Source organism: Camelus dromedarius, chromosome 31 (genome assembly GCF_036321535.1).
Source record: "Camelus dromedarius isolate mCamDro1 chromosome 31, mCamDro1.pat, whole genome shotgun sequence".
NCBI classification, from domain to species: domain Eukaryota; kingdom Metazoa; phylum Chordata; class Mammalia; order Artiodactyla; family Camelidae; genus Camelus; species Camelus dromedarius.
The window spans coordinates 13,782,656-13,797,805 of NC_087466.1; the positions used below are offsets into that span (position 1 = coordinate 13,782,656).

At 49.9% G+C, this 15,150-nt stretch overlaps 1 protein-coding gene across 2 annotated transcripts in view; it reads right to left on the reverse strand.

Moving 5' to 3' along the window:
- Nucleotides 1–1,966: 1,966 nt before the first annotated feature.
- KSR2 (kinase suppressor of ras 2) overlaps nucleotides 1,967–15,150 on the reverse strand; it is a 393,165-nt gene continuing 379,981 nt past the window's right edge. For both annotated transcript variants that reach the window (XM_064481173.1, XM_064481174.1), the window contains 3 exons: nucleotides 10,409–10,538; nucleotides 9,072–9,205; nucleotides 1,967–5,483 (listed from right to left, as the gene is read on the reverse strand). In XM_064481173.1, the coding sequence (XP_064337243.1) occupies nucleotides 5,477–5,483; nucleotides 9,072–9,205; nucleotides 10,409–10,538 (271 nt within the window). In that variant the 3' untranslated portion in view covers nucleotides 1,967–5,476. The remainder of the gene's footprint in view (nucleotides 5,484–9,071; nucleotides 9,206–10,408; nucleotides 10,539–15,150) is intronic.

Sequence of the window (15,150 nt, forward strand, 5' to 3'; positions counted from 1 at the left end):
GCCGTGACATGCCGTCGGGAGATCCAGGAAGAACACAAACTCTCAGGACCCTAGGTTCCCACATTCCAGGTCCAGGCTGACACCTGCTGCCTTTTGTACCCCTCAGAGGTCAGGATTATTCCCTTACAGGGGTGTGCAGGGGAGGGCTGGGATGGCGGGCTAAGGTGAGGCTGGGGGCCAGTGAGCGTGTCCACATGGGCCTGCTCATGGCTCCCTCACTCCACAGCAAACGCACAGCTCACCAAGATCTGTTCCTTTGCCACTGACGGAGAATAAAAATAAAAGCAAGCATCATGCCACGAGCCCCTTCAGACGGGGCTGAAGCACATTCCACACCACAGGTGGGCTGTCCACCCTCACCCAGGGAGATGAAATCTGAGACTGCTGGACCCCAGTGATGGAGGTGCCGGTCAGGGGGCAGGTCTGAGTAAAGTGACCCTCGTGGCCCAGACGTGCTGGGGAATCTACCTCTCAGGGGGTCTGCCATGGAGGAACCAAGGTGACCAGCCAAGGGACGAGACAAAGCTCCTCAGGATTTTAGGGGTTGAATTGTGCCCCCTACTTCCAAAGACATGTTGAAGTCCTAACCTCCAGTGCCTCAGAATGTGACCTTATTTGGAAACAGGGTCACTGCAGAGGTAACTGGTTAAGATACAGTTGAACTTGAGCAGAAGGGACACCTAATTCCACGGAACTGGTGTCTTTATAAGCAAATGGCCATATGAAGACAGAGCCAAGGAGAAGGCTGAGTGATGATGGAGGCAGAGATTGGACAGAGGTGGCCACAAGCCAAGAAAGGCCAAGGATGGCCAGAAAACCACCGGAAGTTCAGAGGTGGCCAGGAAGAACTCCGTCATGGGTTTCAGCGGGACGGTGGCCCTGCTGACATCTCGATTCTAGACTTCAGAACTGTGAGAGCATCGACCCCTATTGTTTGTGGCACTTTGTGACGGCCGCCCTAGAGGACTTGTACAGACAGGGATGGGGGCCTTGAGCTGACTGCTGGCATATCTGATATAAGCCCTCAGGGGATGGGTCAGCGAAGCAAAGGCTGACAAGCGACGAGGACAGGAAGAGCAGGTCTAGGGACTCAAGGCTGATAACAAGCATGGGAAAGAAAGCCAGGGATGGGACTCTTGCCCTGAAAGCCCCTAAAATCAGGGCCCTAGAATTCTCAACAGTCCTTGCTATGGGGCTGAACTGTGCTGCCCACTGCCCGCCCACACAGTTCATATGTGGAAGCCTTAACCTCCAATGTGCCAGTATTTGGAGACAGGGCCTTTAAAGAGCTAATTAAGGTTAAATTAGGTTATAAGAACAGGGCCCTAATGCAACATAACTAGTGTGCTTGTAAGAGAGACACACACCAGGGATGTGGGGGCCCAGAGTCAAGGTCATGTGAAGACATGGTAAGAAGTTGGCTGCCTACAAGCCCAGGAGAGGGGGCCTCAGAAGGAACCAACCTTGCCGACACCTTGGTCTTGGACTTCCAGGCTCCAGAGCTGTGAGAAAACACATTTCTGTGGCTGAAGTCCCCTGCACTGTGGTATTTCGCTGAGGCAGCCCGAGCAGACGAGACGGAAGCAGGGAGCCCTCCCAACCTCCGCAGCGCGCACGCCAAGTGGTCCTGATGTCTGCCCACACCGCTCCCAGGACGGGGGGCTCCCTACCTCACGAGGCAGCCCACTGCAGCTCAGGGTGAGCTCTTAGAAAGCTCTTCCCCTCCTGGAACACGTTCCTGGCCCCTGTACCTCCCACCCCTGGTTCCTGCCTCCTCTGGGAGCCATGTGTAAACTGGTTTTTCCTTCCTTCGACGGTCCCCTAGATCAGAGGTTGGCAAGCTTTCTGTCAAAGCCAGACTGTAAACACCTTCGTGTTTCAGGGTCATCCTGTCTCTGTTACAGGCAGTCATCTCTGTCACAGTACAAATGTGTGGTCCATATGTAAAGGAGTGGGGGCGGCTGAGTCCCAATAAAATTTGTTTATTGACATTGATATTTGAATTTCATAGAGTTTTCATGTATCATGAAATCTTCTGCTTTTTTCCCCAGTGAAAGACTAAAAAACCATTTGGTGGGCTGGATACAGCCCACGGAGGCATAATTTGCCAACTGTAAAGTCTAGATTTTTAAACATAGAAGGGGCCTAAGTGTTTACCACTTCCTGTTCCTCAGATGATCAGTCACAGGCAGGGACAAGAACCGTAGGAAGGGAGGAGTGGGGGTGGGATGTGTGTATGCGGGGTGGGTGGTGGACGGGGGACAGAACAGGGCTTCCCAGATACTGGAGTCTAGTCTCCAGAGACCAATCCAGAATTTCTATTGACAAAGAACCCAAGGTAGAAATAAACGAGGAGGAAGAGGGCTTCACAGCAAGACAAGAGGTTTCTCTCTGACCAGCAAAAGGAAAATCAGGACAAAACAGGATTAAGTGGTGACTCTGAGTTTCCAGCTTCGCTCTGGGGACGGTGACATGTAGGAATGCTCCCTTACAAGGCCAAGGGAGGGGGTCCTCCTGCCAGGAGACCCCTGTTTTATGAAAGACCTGTAGGCAGGGAGAATTGGGTGGAATTCAGTGTGCAAATCCACATGCCCTTCAAAGAAGACAAGGTCAAGGCTTCCTGGTGGAATCTCCACCCTGCGGACTGGTCCACTTGGGAAGCCTAGGTATGGGAGGGTTTGCCGAAAGCAAGGCAGAGACACAAAGGACTCGCTGTTGGATGCCGGGCGCCCGCATGCAGCTGCGATCAGGCACATGTGCACACACGATCTGTGCTGTGTGGATTCTACAGAACGAGTCCCAGGTGGGCCTGGCGATTCCCATGCAAATACACACACCACCTTTTTTTCCCCACTTGCAACAAGTTAATGAACATGACCTCATTCCCAGACTTCAGTGAACAGGATGGAGGTCAGCAGTGGAAAGCGAGGGTTTGGCTCTTCCTGGATTGAAACGTCTGCAAATGAAAGCTGGCTTCTAAACAGTTCTGGGGGGTGGAGCCGGAGGAGGGTGCGAGGGAGGGGCTGGGCTGGTGAGCGCGGAGACGGAGGAAGGCAAGGAAGGCCGGAGCAAAGTGACCACGTGGGCGGAGGGAGAAGGCAAGCGCAAGGGATGTGGGACCCAGGGATGGACCCAAGGAGCCCCGTTCTGAAAAGCAGAGAAACTCCAAGGGCGCAGGCAAAGCGGAGGTTTCTCCCTGGCTCCCTCAGGCCCCGTTCTTAACCTCAAGTTGGTGCTTGTGAACAAATGGAAAAATCAGCCTGTGGAGACGCGGCTGGGCTTTGCCAAAGGCTCTGAGTGGCCATGTTAGTTAATTCTGGAAACGACAGAAGCCCGGGGTAGTAGGCTGCAGTCCTGGGTGGCATTTCAGCTTCAGGGAGCTGCCCTTGGCTGCTCCTTCCCCCGCACTGAGGTCCATGACAGACTGGGGTCCGTGGACCCGAGAAGTCCGTTGGACTCCAGAGAGGCAAGACCCTCCAGAGGCCCAAGCCTGGGCCTGGGGCTGGTCTGCTGGGTGACCTGCCTGGATAGGGAGCCAGCCGCGGACAAGAGCTGCCTGCAGCAACATCAGAGCAGCTGGGGCTCCCGCCAACCTGTGCAAATGCCTCCAGGATGCACAACGATGGGCTGAGAGCCACAGTTACAGGCACCAAGGGAAGAGGAATGTTTAGGAAAGGCCTATGCGAGGGCCTGGAGTCCCTGGTCCCCAGCAGGTGGGAGCATGGGGAAGGTATTCAGGGAGGCCCTCTGGGGGACACAGGGATCCCCCGTGGCCAGGGTCTTGGGAAGCATGCCCGGTCTCATCATTTTTCCCAATCCGGAAGCAGGCTTGGCCCCCAGAGTGTGACCCAGTCTGGGGCCCACGTAAAGCAGGGGAGATCCCCGTATCTCGGGTTGGATGGTGAGTCTGAGCCCAGGTAGGGTTTTTAAAGTCTAAGGTCCCCTCTCTGGGAGCAAGATATTGAGATAAGATAGTGGCCGGAAGAAACCGAGCTGGGCAGTGCCCAGGAAGTGCAGCAGGACTGGGGGCTGGCCCTGGGCATCCTGCCCGAAGCCCAGCTATCCTGCTTGTGCCCTGCTGGGGGACAGATTTCCCTCTGATGCTAGGTCAGGTGAAGGGGGTCCAGGGTCTTGGAGATGTAAGACATTCTCTTAAACAGTAAGGAACATAAAGACTGAGGCTCCCGCCATCACTCTGCACCGACTTGCTCCCAGAGACCTTGACGTGGAACACTTGACCCCAGTGTGGTCAGAAAAAGCAGCTGGCCCCGGTGGGGAGGGATGGAAGGCAGGGGCACTGAGCGTGTTCAGACGTCAAAGGGGGAAGCCACTCTGGGACTCAGCACTGGCTGGAGCCGAGAATGCAGAACCCCAACAAACGGCCTCCCACCTCGCCTACCCAGTAGGACTTTTTAAGGATGCAGCAGCGGGGGCAGGGGATCATTTGCAAACAGGATGCTGTGCACACGCCATGTAACCCAACACACACAGAACCTAATGACCCGTATCTGTCACTGTGGTGGACAAACTTAGCTGGTGTAAGTGCCAGAGCAGAGGGAGGGAAAAAGAATGTCCTAGAACTTCCCCCTCCCAGAGCCCCAGTTCTCAAGGCTCAGACTTCGGGGGGTGTCATGGACGAAGGTGAGCTGCAAGGAGCCCCCAGAAGTCATCTTGGCCATCACTGTGCTTTCCAAATGGCTGGGGGGAGGCTGGGCAGCAAAGCAGGTAGGGACGAGGCTGTCACAGAACAGGAGAAGCGGCGGAGACGGCAAAGCGTACCCTGGAGAGACCCAGGATGCAAGAGACATGCACTTTGGAGCAACACACAAAGTGCCCAGACCTTGATAGGCATGGGCTGGGGCCTCTGAGATCAGATGTTTACAAAGGGACAGCTGAGTGCCCCGCCCAGATCCCGGGCCCATAACCTCCACCATGTGGGCGCCTGGCTCTGTATCCCTGTCCCATCTTCCCAGAGAGCGTAGCTGGAACCCACCACACAGACACCGAAACAGCTGAGGGCACTCAGCTCCAGGGCTGGGGCAGCCTGACTCCTACTTGTCAAGGGGAATTGAGAGCAGATGGTGTCGCGCACGTAGACACACACGGACACACAGACCGTTCCGGCGAGCCCGCCCGCGTGGGCCTCCTGCCCTGGTCTCGCAGCCCAGGGGCTCCGCATCCAGCCCGTGTTCTCTTCTCTGCACCGTCCCCCTGGGCCTCACTGATCAATGCCGCATCTCCCTGGCCGGTCCTGTGAAGTCCTAGCTCGGGGATCCCCCACCCTGCCCGAGCAAACGGGCACGGGCCTGGGCTGCGGGGAAGCCGCCGGGCTCAGTCGTGCAGTGCTCCCAGGCCGGCCGGGGTCGGTACCCGCTGATGGTGAGCCTCTGGCCTCCTGAGCTGGCAGAGGGCAGAGCAGGGGAGGAGAGGTGGCGTGGGAGCTGAGGCAGCTAAGTGCTGTCCCCTTGTCCAGCGGTCACAGCCTGGAGTGGGGAAAGAAGGGAGAGAGTGGCAAGAGGTCACATGGATGAGACAGTGCCATCTTTGTGAATCAGCGCCCTCTCGGAAGGCAGGAGGCTTGAGATGAACTGCTCCTGTCCTCCGCAAGAAAAGGCAGAGGTCCTACTACGTGTCAGACTCCGTGCCAAGTGACGCACATACCTGATCTCATTATACCCTTTATACAGATGAGAAAACTGAGGCTCAGAGAGGGTAAGTGCTTTGCCCAGTGGTGCACAGCCAGGAAGCAGCAGGCTCTTCTCACTGGCGTATGTAGCCTCTGGACTAGGGGTGGTCACCAGGTGTGGCTGGGTTGAGGCCATGTGTTGCTGGAACACCAGCCCACATACCATGTGGAGTTGCTGAGAATGTTTGGTGAGGGATGGAGATTCAGGAAAAGGAGGTGAGACCAGACCCACACCAGACACTCCAGTTATGAGTAGAGGCTTTGCTGACTACCGTTGAGCCAGCGGTCAGGGGCAGAAGTTTGTGTCCACTCTCCCAGGACGATTTTGGATACAGACCCAGAAGGTGCACAGGTAATCTGTGCCTAGAAGGTGGCAGAGTGGAAGGGTCAGGATCATGGATTTAGGGTCCAGACCAACCTGGGTTCCAATACTGCTTCTTACTAGCTGTGTGACCTGTGAATAGGCACCTAACCTCTCTGTGCCTTGGTTTTCTCATAAGTAAAACAGAGACAGTACCTCCTTGAGGGGCACCAGACTACCTCCTAGGAGGCTCTGAGGATTCAGTGAGATAATTCAGACAGAATGCTTGATATAACACCTATCACACATGCGTTTAATAAGTGGTACCCAGATGATGGCGATCTTGGTGGTGGTTGCCATGGTGATCTCGACCAGCGCTGTGCAACACATATACAATGCAACACAACAGAATTGGAAGCAGGGACTCAAACGGACGCTTACGCACCAATGTTCACAACAGCATTATTCACAATAGCCAAAAGGTACAAACAGACCAAATGACGTTCTAATATACGCCACAATGTGGATGAACCTTGAAAACACCATGCTGAGTAAAAGAAACCAGACAAAAGGACAATATTGTATTCCACTTGTACGCAATATCCAGAGCAGGCAAATTCATGGAGAATGTAAATGAGAGTTTAGGGGTTAGGGGGAGGCAGGATGAGGGAATGATTGTTTAAGGGTTAGAGTTTCTGTTCGGAGCGAAATAGTGGTGATGGGTGTACAACACTGCAAATGAAACTGATACCGCTGAACTGTACACCTAAAATGGCAAATTTTGTTTCATATATATATATATATATATATACACACACACATATATATATATTTTCTACCACAATTTAAAAAATAATATAATATACCCAAACCCACTGGGTTGAATATTTTAACTGGGAGAAATACATGCTATGTGAACCATATCGCAACAAAACTGTTTTTTTTTTTTTAAGAAATAACTGTGCAGGTCACATAATTGTAAATTTTCTAGTCTTATTTTAAAAAGTAAAAAAAGGGTGAAATTAATCTTAATAGCATATTTTACTTAACCCATTATATCTCAAACATTACAATTTCAACACGTGACCAATTCTGCGTATGTCATGTAACAAACTACATTCTTTACTTTCTCCTACGTCTTCAAAATTTGGGGTCGGTTTTACCCTCAGAGCACACTCCATCAAAACTCACCCCATTCTGAGTGTTCAATAGCCACATGTAGTGAGTGGCTGTTATTGGACAGCACAGGTCCAAAGGGTGGTCCGCGGACCAGTAGCTTCAACATCACCTTGGAGTTTGTTGGAAATGCAAGATCTTGGGCCCCACCCCGGACATACAGAATGAGAATCTGCATTTTAACAAAGTCCCAGGTGATACGAGTGCAAACTAAATTTTGAGATGCCCTGCTCTGGAACACAGGCTTGCCCTGGTCATGCCTCCAGCTCACCATGTACTAAACTATGCTGGGTTTCTAGAAACACCAGCTCCTCTGATGTGAGCCACTGGGGACACAACCTGGAGACCCCAGAGGTGAGTTCTGAGTTAGCTGCTCATCTCCTTGGAACACGCCAGCTGCAGCTGAGACCTCTTGGTCGATACCCTCTGCAGATTACAAAGCCCTAGACAGGACCCAGATCCTGGGCCCACTTTAACCAAGCCCTCCCCTAATCCACTGCTAACCCCGGTGGTTTCTGGAAGAACCACACCATGAGAGTGACCATCTCAAAGCTGGATAAGCATGACCGAGAAATCTACAGGGGCTGATGTTGTGGGGAAAGCTAACTCTGAACTAGGGAATTCGAGCCTGACCTGTGTTCTTGGCTTTGTTACCAACACCCTGTGTGGATATCGGTGAGTTGCAGAATGTCCCTGGGCCACAGTTTCTCCATGTGTAAAAGGAGGTTGGATAAATCTGGAATGGCCAGGGAAGGCCACAGTGATTCTAAATAGCTGCTATTGAGGACTGAGTAATGGCAAATGTGCAGAATAGATTAGTCATGCCTGCCACGGGTACAGGAATAGGGCACAGACACCACACACATTCATCATCCATGAAATAGGTACTTCCTAGGACTTTTCTACTTGGACGATGACTTCTGCTTCTTCAAGGCTTTAATTTGTTATGTTCTTTCATACTTCTTTTCCCCGAAGTAGGGGTCATAATGTGGAAGAGAAAGCTTCCAGCTCCAGGCAATAAACTGAGGGTCCAAAGTGACAAAGTGGGAAGAGAGGGAGTTGGGAGTTGCCTTTGATCTCTGGAGCCCAAACCCAGCCCAGCTGCTCCACAAAGGAAAAGCCCTCCAGTGTGTGTGGGAATGTGTGTGCTTCACTGAATGTTCCTATGTATGCATGCACGTGTGTGTGCACGCCTGGCTGTGTCTGTGTGAGTGTGCACAACTATGTGTGTTTGGATCAACTGTCAGTGCAGCAGGGAGCGGGGACCCCTCAAGGAGCCTCACCTGGGCCTCTCCTGCTCTCGTCGTCTGGAGAGACCAGCCACCGAGGCTGCGACCCAGAGAGACACCACATGTATCATCTCAGACTAAGCTACTGATCCCAGCCAGAAACAAGGGGAAGCGGCCTCCTAATGAGGAAGCCAGAGAGACACTATAGGCAAGAAGAAGCTGAGAACCTTCCCTCCCCTTGTCTTCACACAACAGAGAATGCTGGAAGCCAAGAGCGGCCGTGATGGGGATAGGCTGCTGGTACAAGGGGGCGATTTTCTGAAAGCCAGGCCTCATGGAGGGGAATGTTGAATAGCTGACACATGGAGCTCAGTGGGTTCAGGGTAGTGCCTTGTCATGTGATGCTCAGACTCACTGGGGCATCAACCTTCATCGGGAAGAGATAGGCAATGAGGTAGCCATGGCATCCACAGGGACCAAGGCCTTGCATGGCAGCTTCTAGAACCCAAATCCCAGAGGACAATGCCCTGAACAGAAACCCAGTGGGGAAGGGTGGGGGCTGGGGGAGGGAGGTGGGTACATGGAAAGTAGATGGTTGGTGGAGGAGGCGGGGAGTAAAAAGGTGACAAAGGCCAGCGGGCAACGGCAGTGGGGAGAGATGCTAAGGGGGGACACCTACTCTGCAGATTTCCAGAAATGTCCAGGGTGAGACAGGCGGCGGTTTCGCTTTGGCAGTTTCTCCAGCATGTCCATGAGCTTGGTGAAGGTCGGTCTCTCTTCTTGTTCAAAAGCCCAGCAGAAGAGAAGAATGTCCTAAAAGAAAGCAATATGTGGTGATTTAACAGAAATAGTAACTGCTTGACTACTCCTTGGCACCTCGTTGGATCTGTCTGTTTGTCTACCTATTTGTTCCACTTTCAGATGCCTCCATCATCCATCCATCCACCCATCCATCTATCCATTTACCCCTCTATCCATCCACCTATCCATCTAGCTATCCATCCATCACTCAGGCATCCATTTATCCATCTCAGTTCATGTGTTCATCCTTCATCTGTCATCCATCCATGCATCAGCCACTTATCCATCCACCCTTTCCCTTTCTACTTTCTGAACCTATGTAGCAAACTAGGTAAGTCCTATTCTAGAAGGTCTGGGATACACTGAAATCAATTATGCTCCCCAAGGAGTTTCTTGGCATTCTCCTCAAAAGAGAGGGAGAAAAGGGAATCCTGAGGCCACTATCCACATCCCAATACTATAAGCACCCCTCCAGAGTGGAAAATTACTCGTAATGGTCTCACCTGAGAGAGGAAGCGGAAAGACAGGTAATCCTAAAAAACACACCAGGCAATTATTCCTTCCCTGATTCTTCTCTCTTCTGATCAAAAGAGGATGCTTCCTGATGTGTTTTAGAGGATGAGTATTAATTTATACTAGGGTTTCTCTGTTTCTGTATATCTTGTTCTGAGTTGGAGAATGCCTTAATTTTATTTGAATCTACATAAAAATTTTAAGGCGTTAATTCTGGTGGTATTTTAAAGTATGTCTTTAAAAAATAGCAGAGAAAGAGGGATTCACTGGTACTATTAGACTCAGCAATTCATTGCTAGGAAAAACCTAGCCAAGTGTTACTGCAACCTGGTGGTAGGAAGCCGAATTGCGGGGCATAGTTCAAAAGCTTTGTCTTCTAAGCTCTAAACCGTTATTTGACAAGGCGGTGGGGATGCTTTCTCATCACCCTCTGGGAAAGGGCTTATAATTTTTTTTGTTTGTTTGGGGGCAGTAATTAGGTTTGCTTGTTTACTTATTTATAATTTACTTTAATTTTTTAAACAGAAGTACTGGGGATTAAATCCAGGAACTCAGGCATGCTAATAAGCATGGCACTCTACCCCTGAGCTATACCCTCCCCCCCAGGGTTTGCAAGCTTACAAAACAGGAAGAAGAAGGCCCAGAACTGCATCTGCTTCTCCCCTTGTCCCCTAGACCTGCCACTATTAGCCTGGGACTTACCGAGATTTCTTTTCCCATGCCGATCTGGCTGAGGTTGGGTTTCATGCCTGTGCCCATTTGCCAGATTATTGCCTCTGCTGGTTGGGTCTTGAAAGGCCACTCCCTGGCATGGAGCTCATACCAGATTGTCCTGTTGGCAGACATTGTTACAGGGGTGTTGGTGTGATATGTCACTTGGAACTCTGCATCCCCTCACCAACACAGGGGAGCCTAACCACTCTGGCTCCCTAGTTTTTTCCTTATAAGGCTGGTGTTTTGCTACCTAAGATGTACTTAAAGCTTTCTTGATGTCTTAGAAGCCGTGCTTATCCCAGGATATCTTCTCCAGGGCCTGAATTAAAATGAATCAAAAGCTAGAACCTGACCCATTTAATATAATGTGGCTAGGATCTCTGAGCCCATGTTTGTCATTTTAGGAGACTACTTAAGGGGAAAATTAGAGATACAAACAAAAATGTATTTACAAGCACCTCCTGCACACCGTTATATAGAACACTGGAAAAAAAGTAGCAGTCACAAGTTTCGTAACCAGAATTCATCACATAGATTATGGTAAATCCATAAAATGAAATGCAACACTGTATTGTTATTAAAACATTGCAAAGAAATTATGCTGACATAAAAGTGCTCAATATATAATTTTAAGTGGAAAAAGTAGATCACAAACCGTGTATGAGATATGCTACACTTTTAAAAACCATTACGGAGGTACAGACAAGAGACTAAGGAGCAAACAGCAAAATGTTAACAACAGCTAGCTCTCGGTGATAGGCTAGGATAGAATTGTTTCTATTATGTTTGTGTGTAAATACGAACCTTCCTGTGAAACAGTGGAAAGCGGGGGAAAAAAAAGATCTAAGAGTCAGACTGCCTTGGGTTCAAGTCCCGATTCTATTCTATGCTAGTACTATGTCACTGGGTAGGCTGCTTCCCTTCCGAGTCCAGATTTCTTACCTGCCAAATGAGAATGATGATAAAATCGCAGGGGAAGAATGTTTATCTGGGAGGCTGAATGCCAGCATCACTCGATGCCGGAATTATTCCAGAGGGACTGACTGTGTTATCGTCTGTTTCATAAATCACGACATTGTCATGACTGAAGAAAGGATCGCTGTGGTGAACAATGCGCAGGGACGGACGGGGAGATGGGCCGGGCAGTGCTCAAGTGCTGTGGGAGGTGTGGGCAGCAGTGGGGACCGTGGCCAGTGCCATGGGGGTGTTCACAGGGTGCTGGGGTGTCACTGAGCTGTACCTAGGGGATAGGTCTCAGCTCACTGAGAAGATGCCCCAATTCAGGGAATATCTGAAACAATCCTAGGAAACAATCTTTCCTCCAATTCAATTTATGTAAATTTGCCTTAAAGAACACAAAACACTCAGTTATCCTTTTTACTGATAGGAGAACTGTATCGAATCAGTTATTTCTGGGGTTCCACCTCTCACTTAGCATCTTCTCTCCTCTGCCAACCTCATCCCTCTGGGAAGAGGAGGGCTGGTGATGCTCAGGTGCTGGGATGATTGCAGTTCTCATCATAAACAGTAACACCTCTCGAGTTTTTAGTCTGTGCCCAACACTAGGCTAAGCCCTTAGCATTTATTATGATTATGGGTGTGTGTGTGTGTGTGTGTGTGTGTGTGTGTGTGTGTGTGTGTGTGTGTGTTTGTGTGTTTGTGTGTGTGTGTAGTATGCCTTTTTATTCTGATGCTTTATTCTGGGGCCTTGCTGACCCTGGAGGGACTAGCCAATTCCTAGAGATAGTAAAGGACTGACCTGTAAGTGTGCTTTTCATAGGCAAACGAACCAATCCAAAGTACTCCACATCCCCTGCCCCTCATCAGGCTCTCACACTCAGGGCCAACATTCCCCTGCCCTACTCAGAATGGCGTCAATGCCCCAGACCCCACTGAAATTAGTTAAACTAACCAATCCCAATCCAGCTTCTCCTGCCTCGCCCATTCCTTCCTGAGGAAACCACAATAAAGGCTCTTGCCCACCATTTCTTCCTGCACCCCCTGTCTCCTGATGGACCCTGCCTCTTCCCTGTGTTGGCCCGCATGGTATGATGTGTCTCTTCCTTTTGGGAACTGTGAATGACAAACCATCTTTCCAGTGGCAGTTGTCTCCTGATCTAGTGGCCTCGTCACACCTGAATAATAATAACACCTACATTTTAAAGCAAGGCGTGCTATTATCATCCCCACTTTACAGATGAGGAAACTGAGGCTCGGGAAGGTTACGTATCTTATCCAGGGTAACGCGGCAAAATAAGAAGTTCAGCCAGAGTTGAATTCATTTGACAGCAGAACCACAGCACTGGCCATTACGCTGTATTTGGAAACTTACACTCCATCCTATTTAAGAGTCCTCTGTCATTGGGACACTGAACTATTTGGGAAGGCAACCCTCTGGTTGATGGTTGGGGCCTGGTGAAGGAGGCACAGACAGAGTCCAGGTACCGCTCATGTGGAAAGGGGAAGGGAGCCTATCAGGAGCTTGGCTCTGTGCTGGGTGCCTTATGGCATTTTCTCATTTAATCCTTAGAACACCTTAGGATAAAGGGACTTTATTATCTTGGCCTTATGGCTGAGGGAAGTAGGGTTTGGAGTGGTGAAATGACTCTCAAGCCCCTGGGGGCTCTGTCAACATGAAAATCTCCAACACTGGAGTCAGGATGTCCTAAGTCTGACTCCCAGCTCCACCTCTAATTACCAGAAGGCAAGACACGGAGCCACTCGGAACCTCAGTTTCCTCATCTGTCAACTGGGAACAATGGTACGTGCTTCAAAGGGTGCACCTGAAGATTCCACGAGACAGCACCCAGAACAAGCTTAACTCGGTGCTCAATACACTTTTAAAGTCCCTGTCTGTTCTAAGTCCTGCCCGAGCATGATGTTCCCAAGCAACAAGATGCATCTAATTGGCAGGAAACCAAGAGCACCAGGTCCCTCGGAATTCAGCAGTGTCAGGAATAAAAACCTCATTAAAACTTCCTTTGAAACCTAACTTTTAAGAGAAATTCGCTTGAAGGGAAAAAAAAATTGCCAAAGATTAAAACTCCGGTGGAAAATCAATTACTCACTTTGGTACATTTTGTTAATTACGCTCTTTTTTCTCTTGCTAAATTGATACTAAAATATACCAACTTAATTATTGCAATTTGGTTTCAGATAACAATGTCTAACTAGATAAAGATTTGGGCATAAACCCATTGGGGCAAGTGACAGCCTCTAGAGGGGTCCAAGTGACAGATGGCAGAATCCTGATGTGCCAGCAAACACCGCCCCCCACCTCCCATCCCAGATTTATAGAGAGGACGCAGTGGGGGTACTTTTCCATGGAAGACGGTCTCCGTAACATCTCTTGGCGGTGCTAAATCTAATTGCACACATCTGCCGACCTCCAACTTTCCCAATGGGCTTTCCCAGTGTTATCTCTGCCGGTCCTTGCAACCACGCCACGGAAAGGTAAGGCGAGGATTAGCATGGCCATGTCAGGGACAAGAGCACAGAAGCCTTTGTAATGCACCTTCTCAGAGCACCCTGATGTGCATCGTAGGGTCTCTCCCTCCTCTGCACTTTCAAAGACATCTCATTCTTTCCCATGGCTTCAGTTACTACCTCTTTGCTGACAAGTCCCAAACTCTTCTTTCTCATATTTAAGATGGCTAGATTCAGCTGTCTTCTGGTTGCTTCTGTGGGCTATCTCCACGGTACCGCCAACTCACTGTGCCCAAGTCTGCTCTCTTTGCCTTCCTGGTGTGCCCCAAACCCTGCCCTGCCTCCAGGGTCTCTATTTTGGTGAATGATACCACTCTCCACCCAGTTGCTTAAGGGCAGTGCTGGCACCACCCACACTGAAACCAATCAATCAAGCCCTATCATGTCTACCCCCAAAACGCTTCTTTGTATGTCCAGTCCCAGCTTTCACACCCACTGGCACTGATTCAATGGAGAACCTCAGCATCTCCCTCTGGTCTGGTCACCCAGCCTCAATCTCGTCTTCCTTTCTGTTTTTGACATGGTAGAGTGATTGACTGACAAAAATGTGATTATGTCACTCTCCTGCTTAATAACCATCAATGGCTCCCTAGTGCCCTGAAGATGAAGACTTCTTAACTTAGCCTCTAAGTCCCTGCAGAGTGCCTGCTTTGCTCTCTAGTCTCTCATCTCACCACCCCAGCCTCATTTTGTCCTGATTCTCCATCCAACAGCTCCTTTCCTCCTCACTCCTCACCTGTTCCTTCACTGTGGGCAACTTGGCACTCCTCACACATTCCTCCGCTGTGGGCACCTTGTTCTCTTTCACCCTTGTTCCCTTTCATGTGTTCCTTCTATCTGGAATACTTCACCTTACCCTCACCCGGACTACTTATATTCAATCTTTAATGTAGGCTTAGGAGTCACCTCCTCCAGGAAGCCCTCTCTGATCTCCCAGGCTGGATTTAGTTCTTCCTTTCTTCCCAGAGTCCTGTGTTTATCCTCAGCAAAGCATTTATCACAGTACTTTGTAAAAACTGTTTCCTTGTCTGTCTTCCACTAGACAAGATACAATAGGGACCTATGGGAGTTTTAAACAGTATGTCCACAAATTCTTTGATATTCTTTCTGGTTAAAAGTAGAGCTTAATTCCCCTCCCCTTGATTTAGTGACTTGCTTCTAATAAATAGAATACAGTGGTAGCGATGCTATATAATTTCTGGGAGTAGGTCACAAAGGCAACGCGGCTTCTGGCCGCCAGGTTG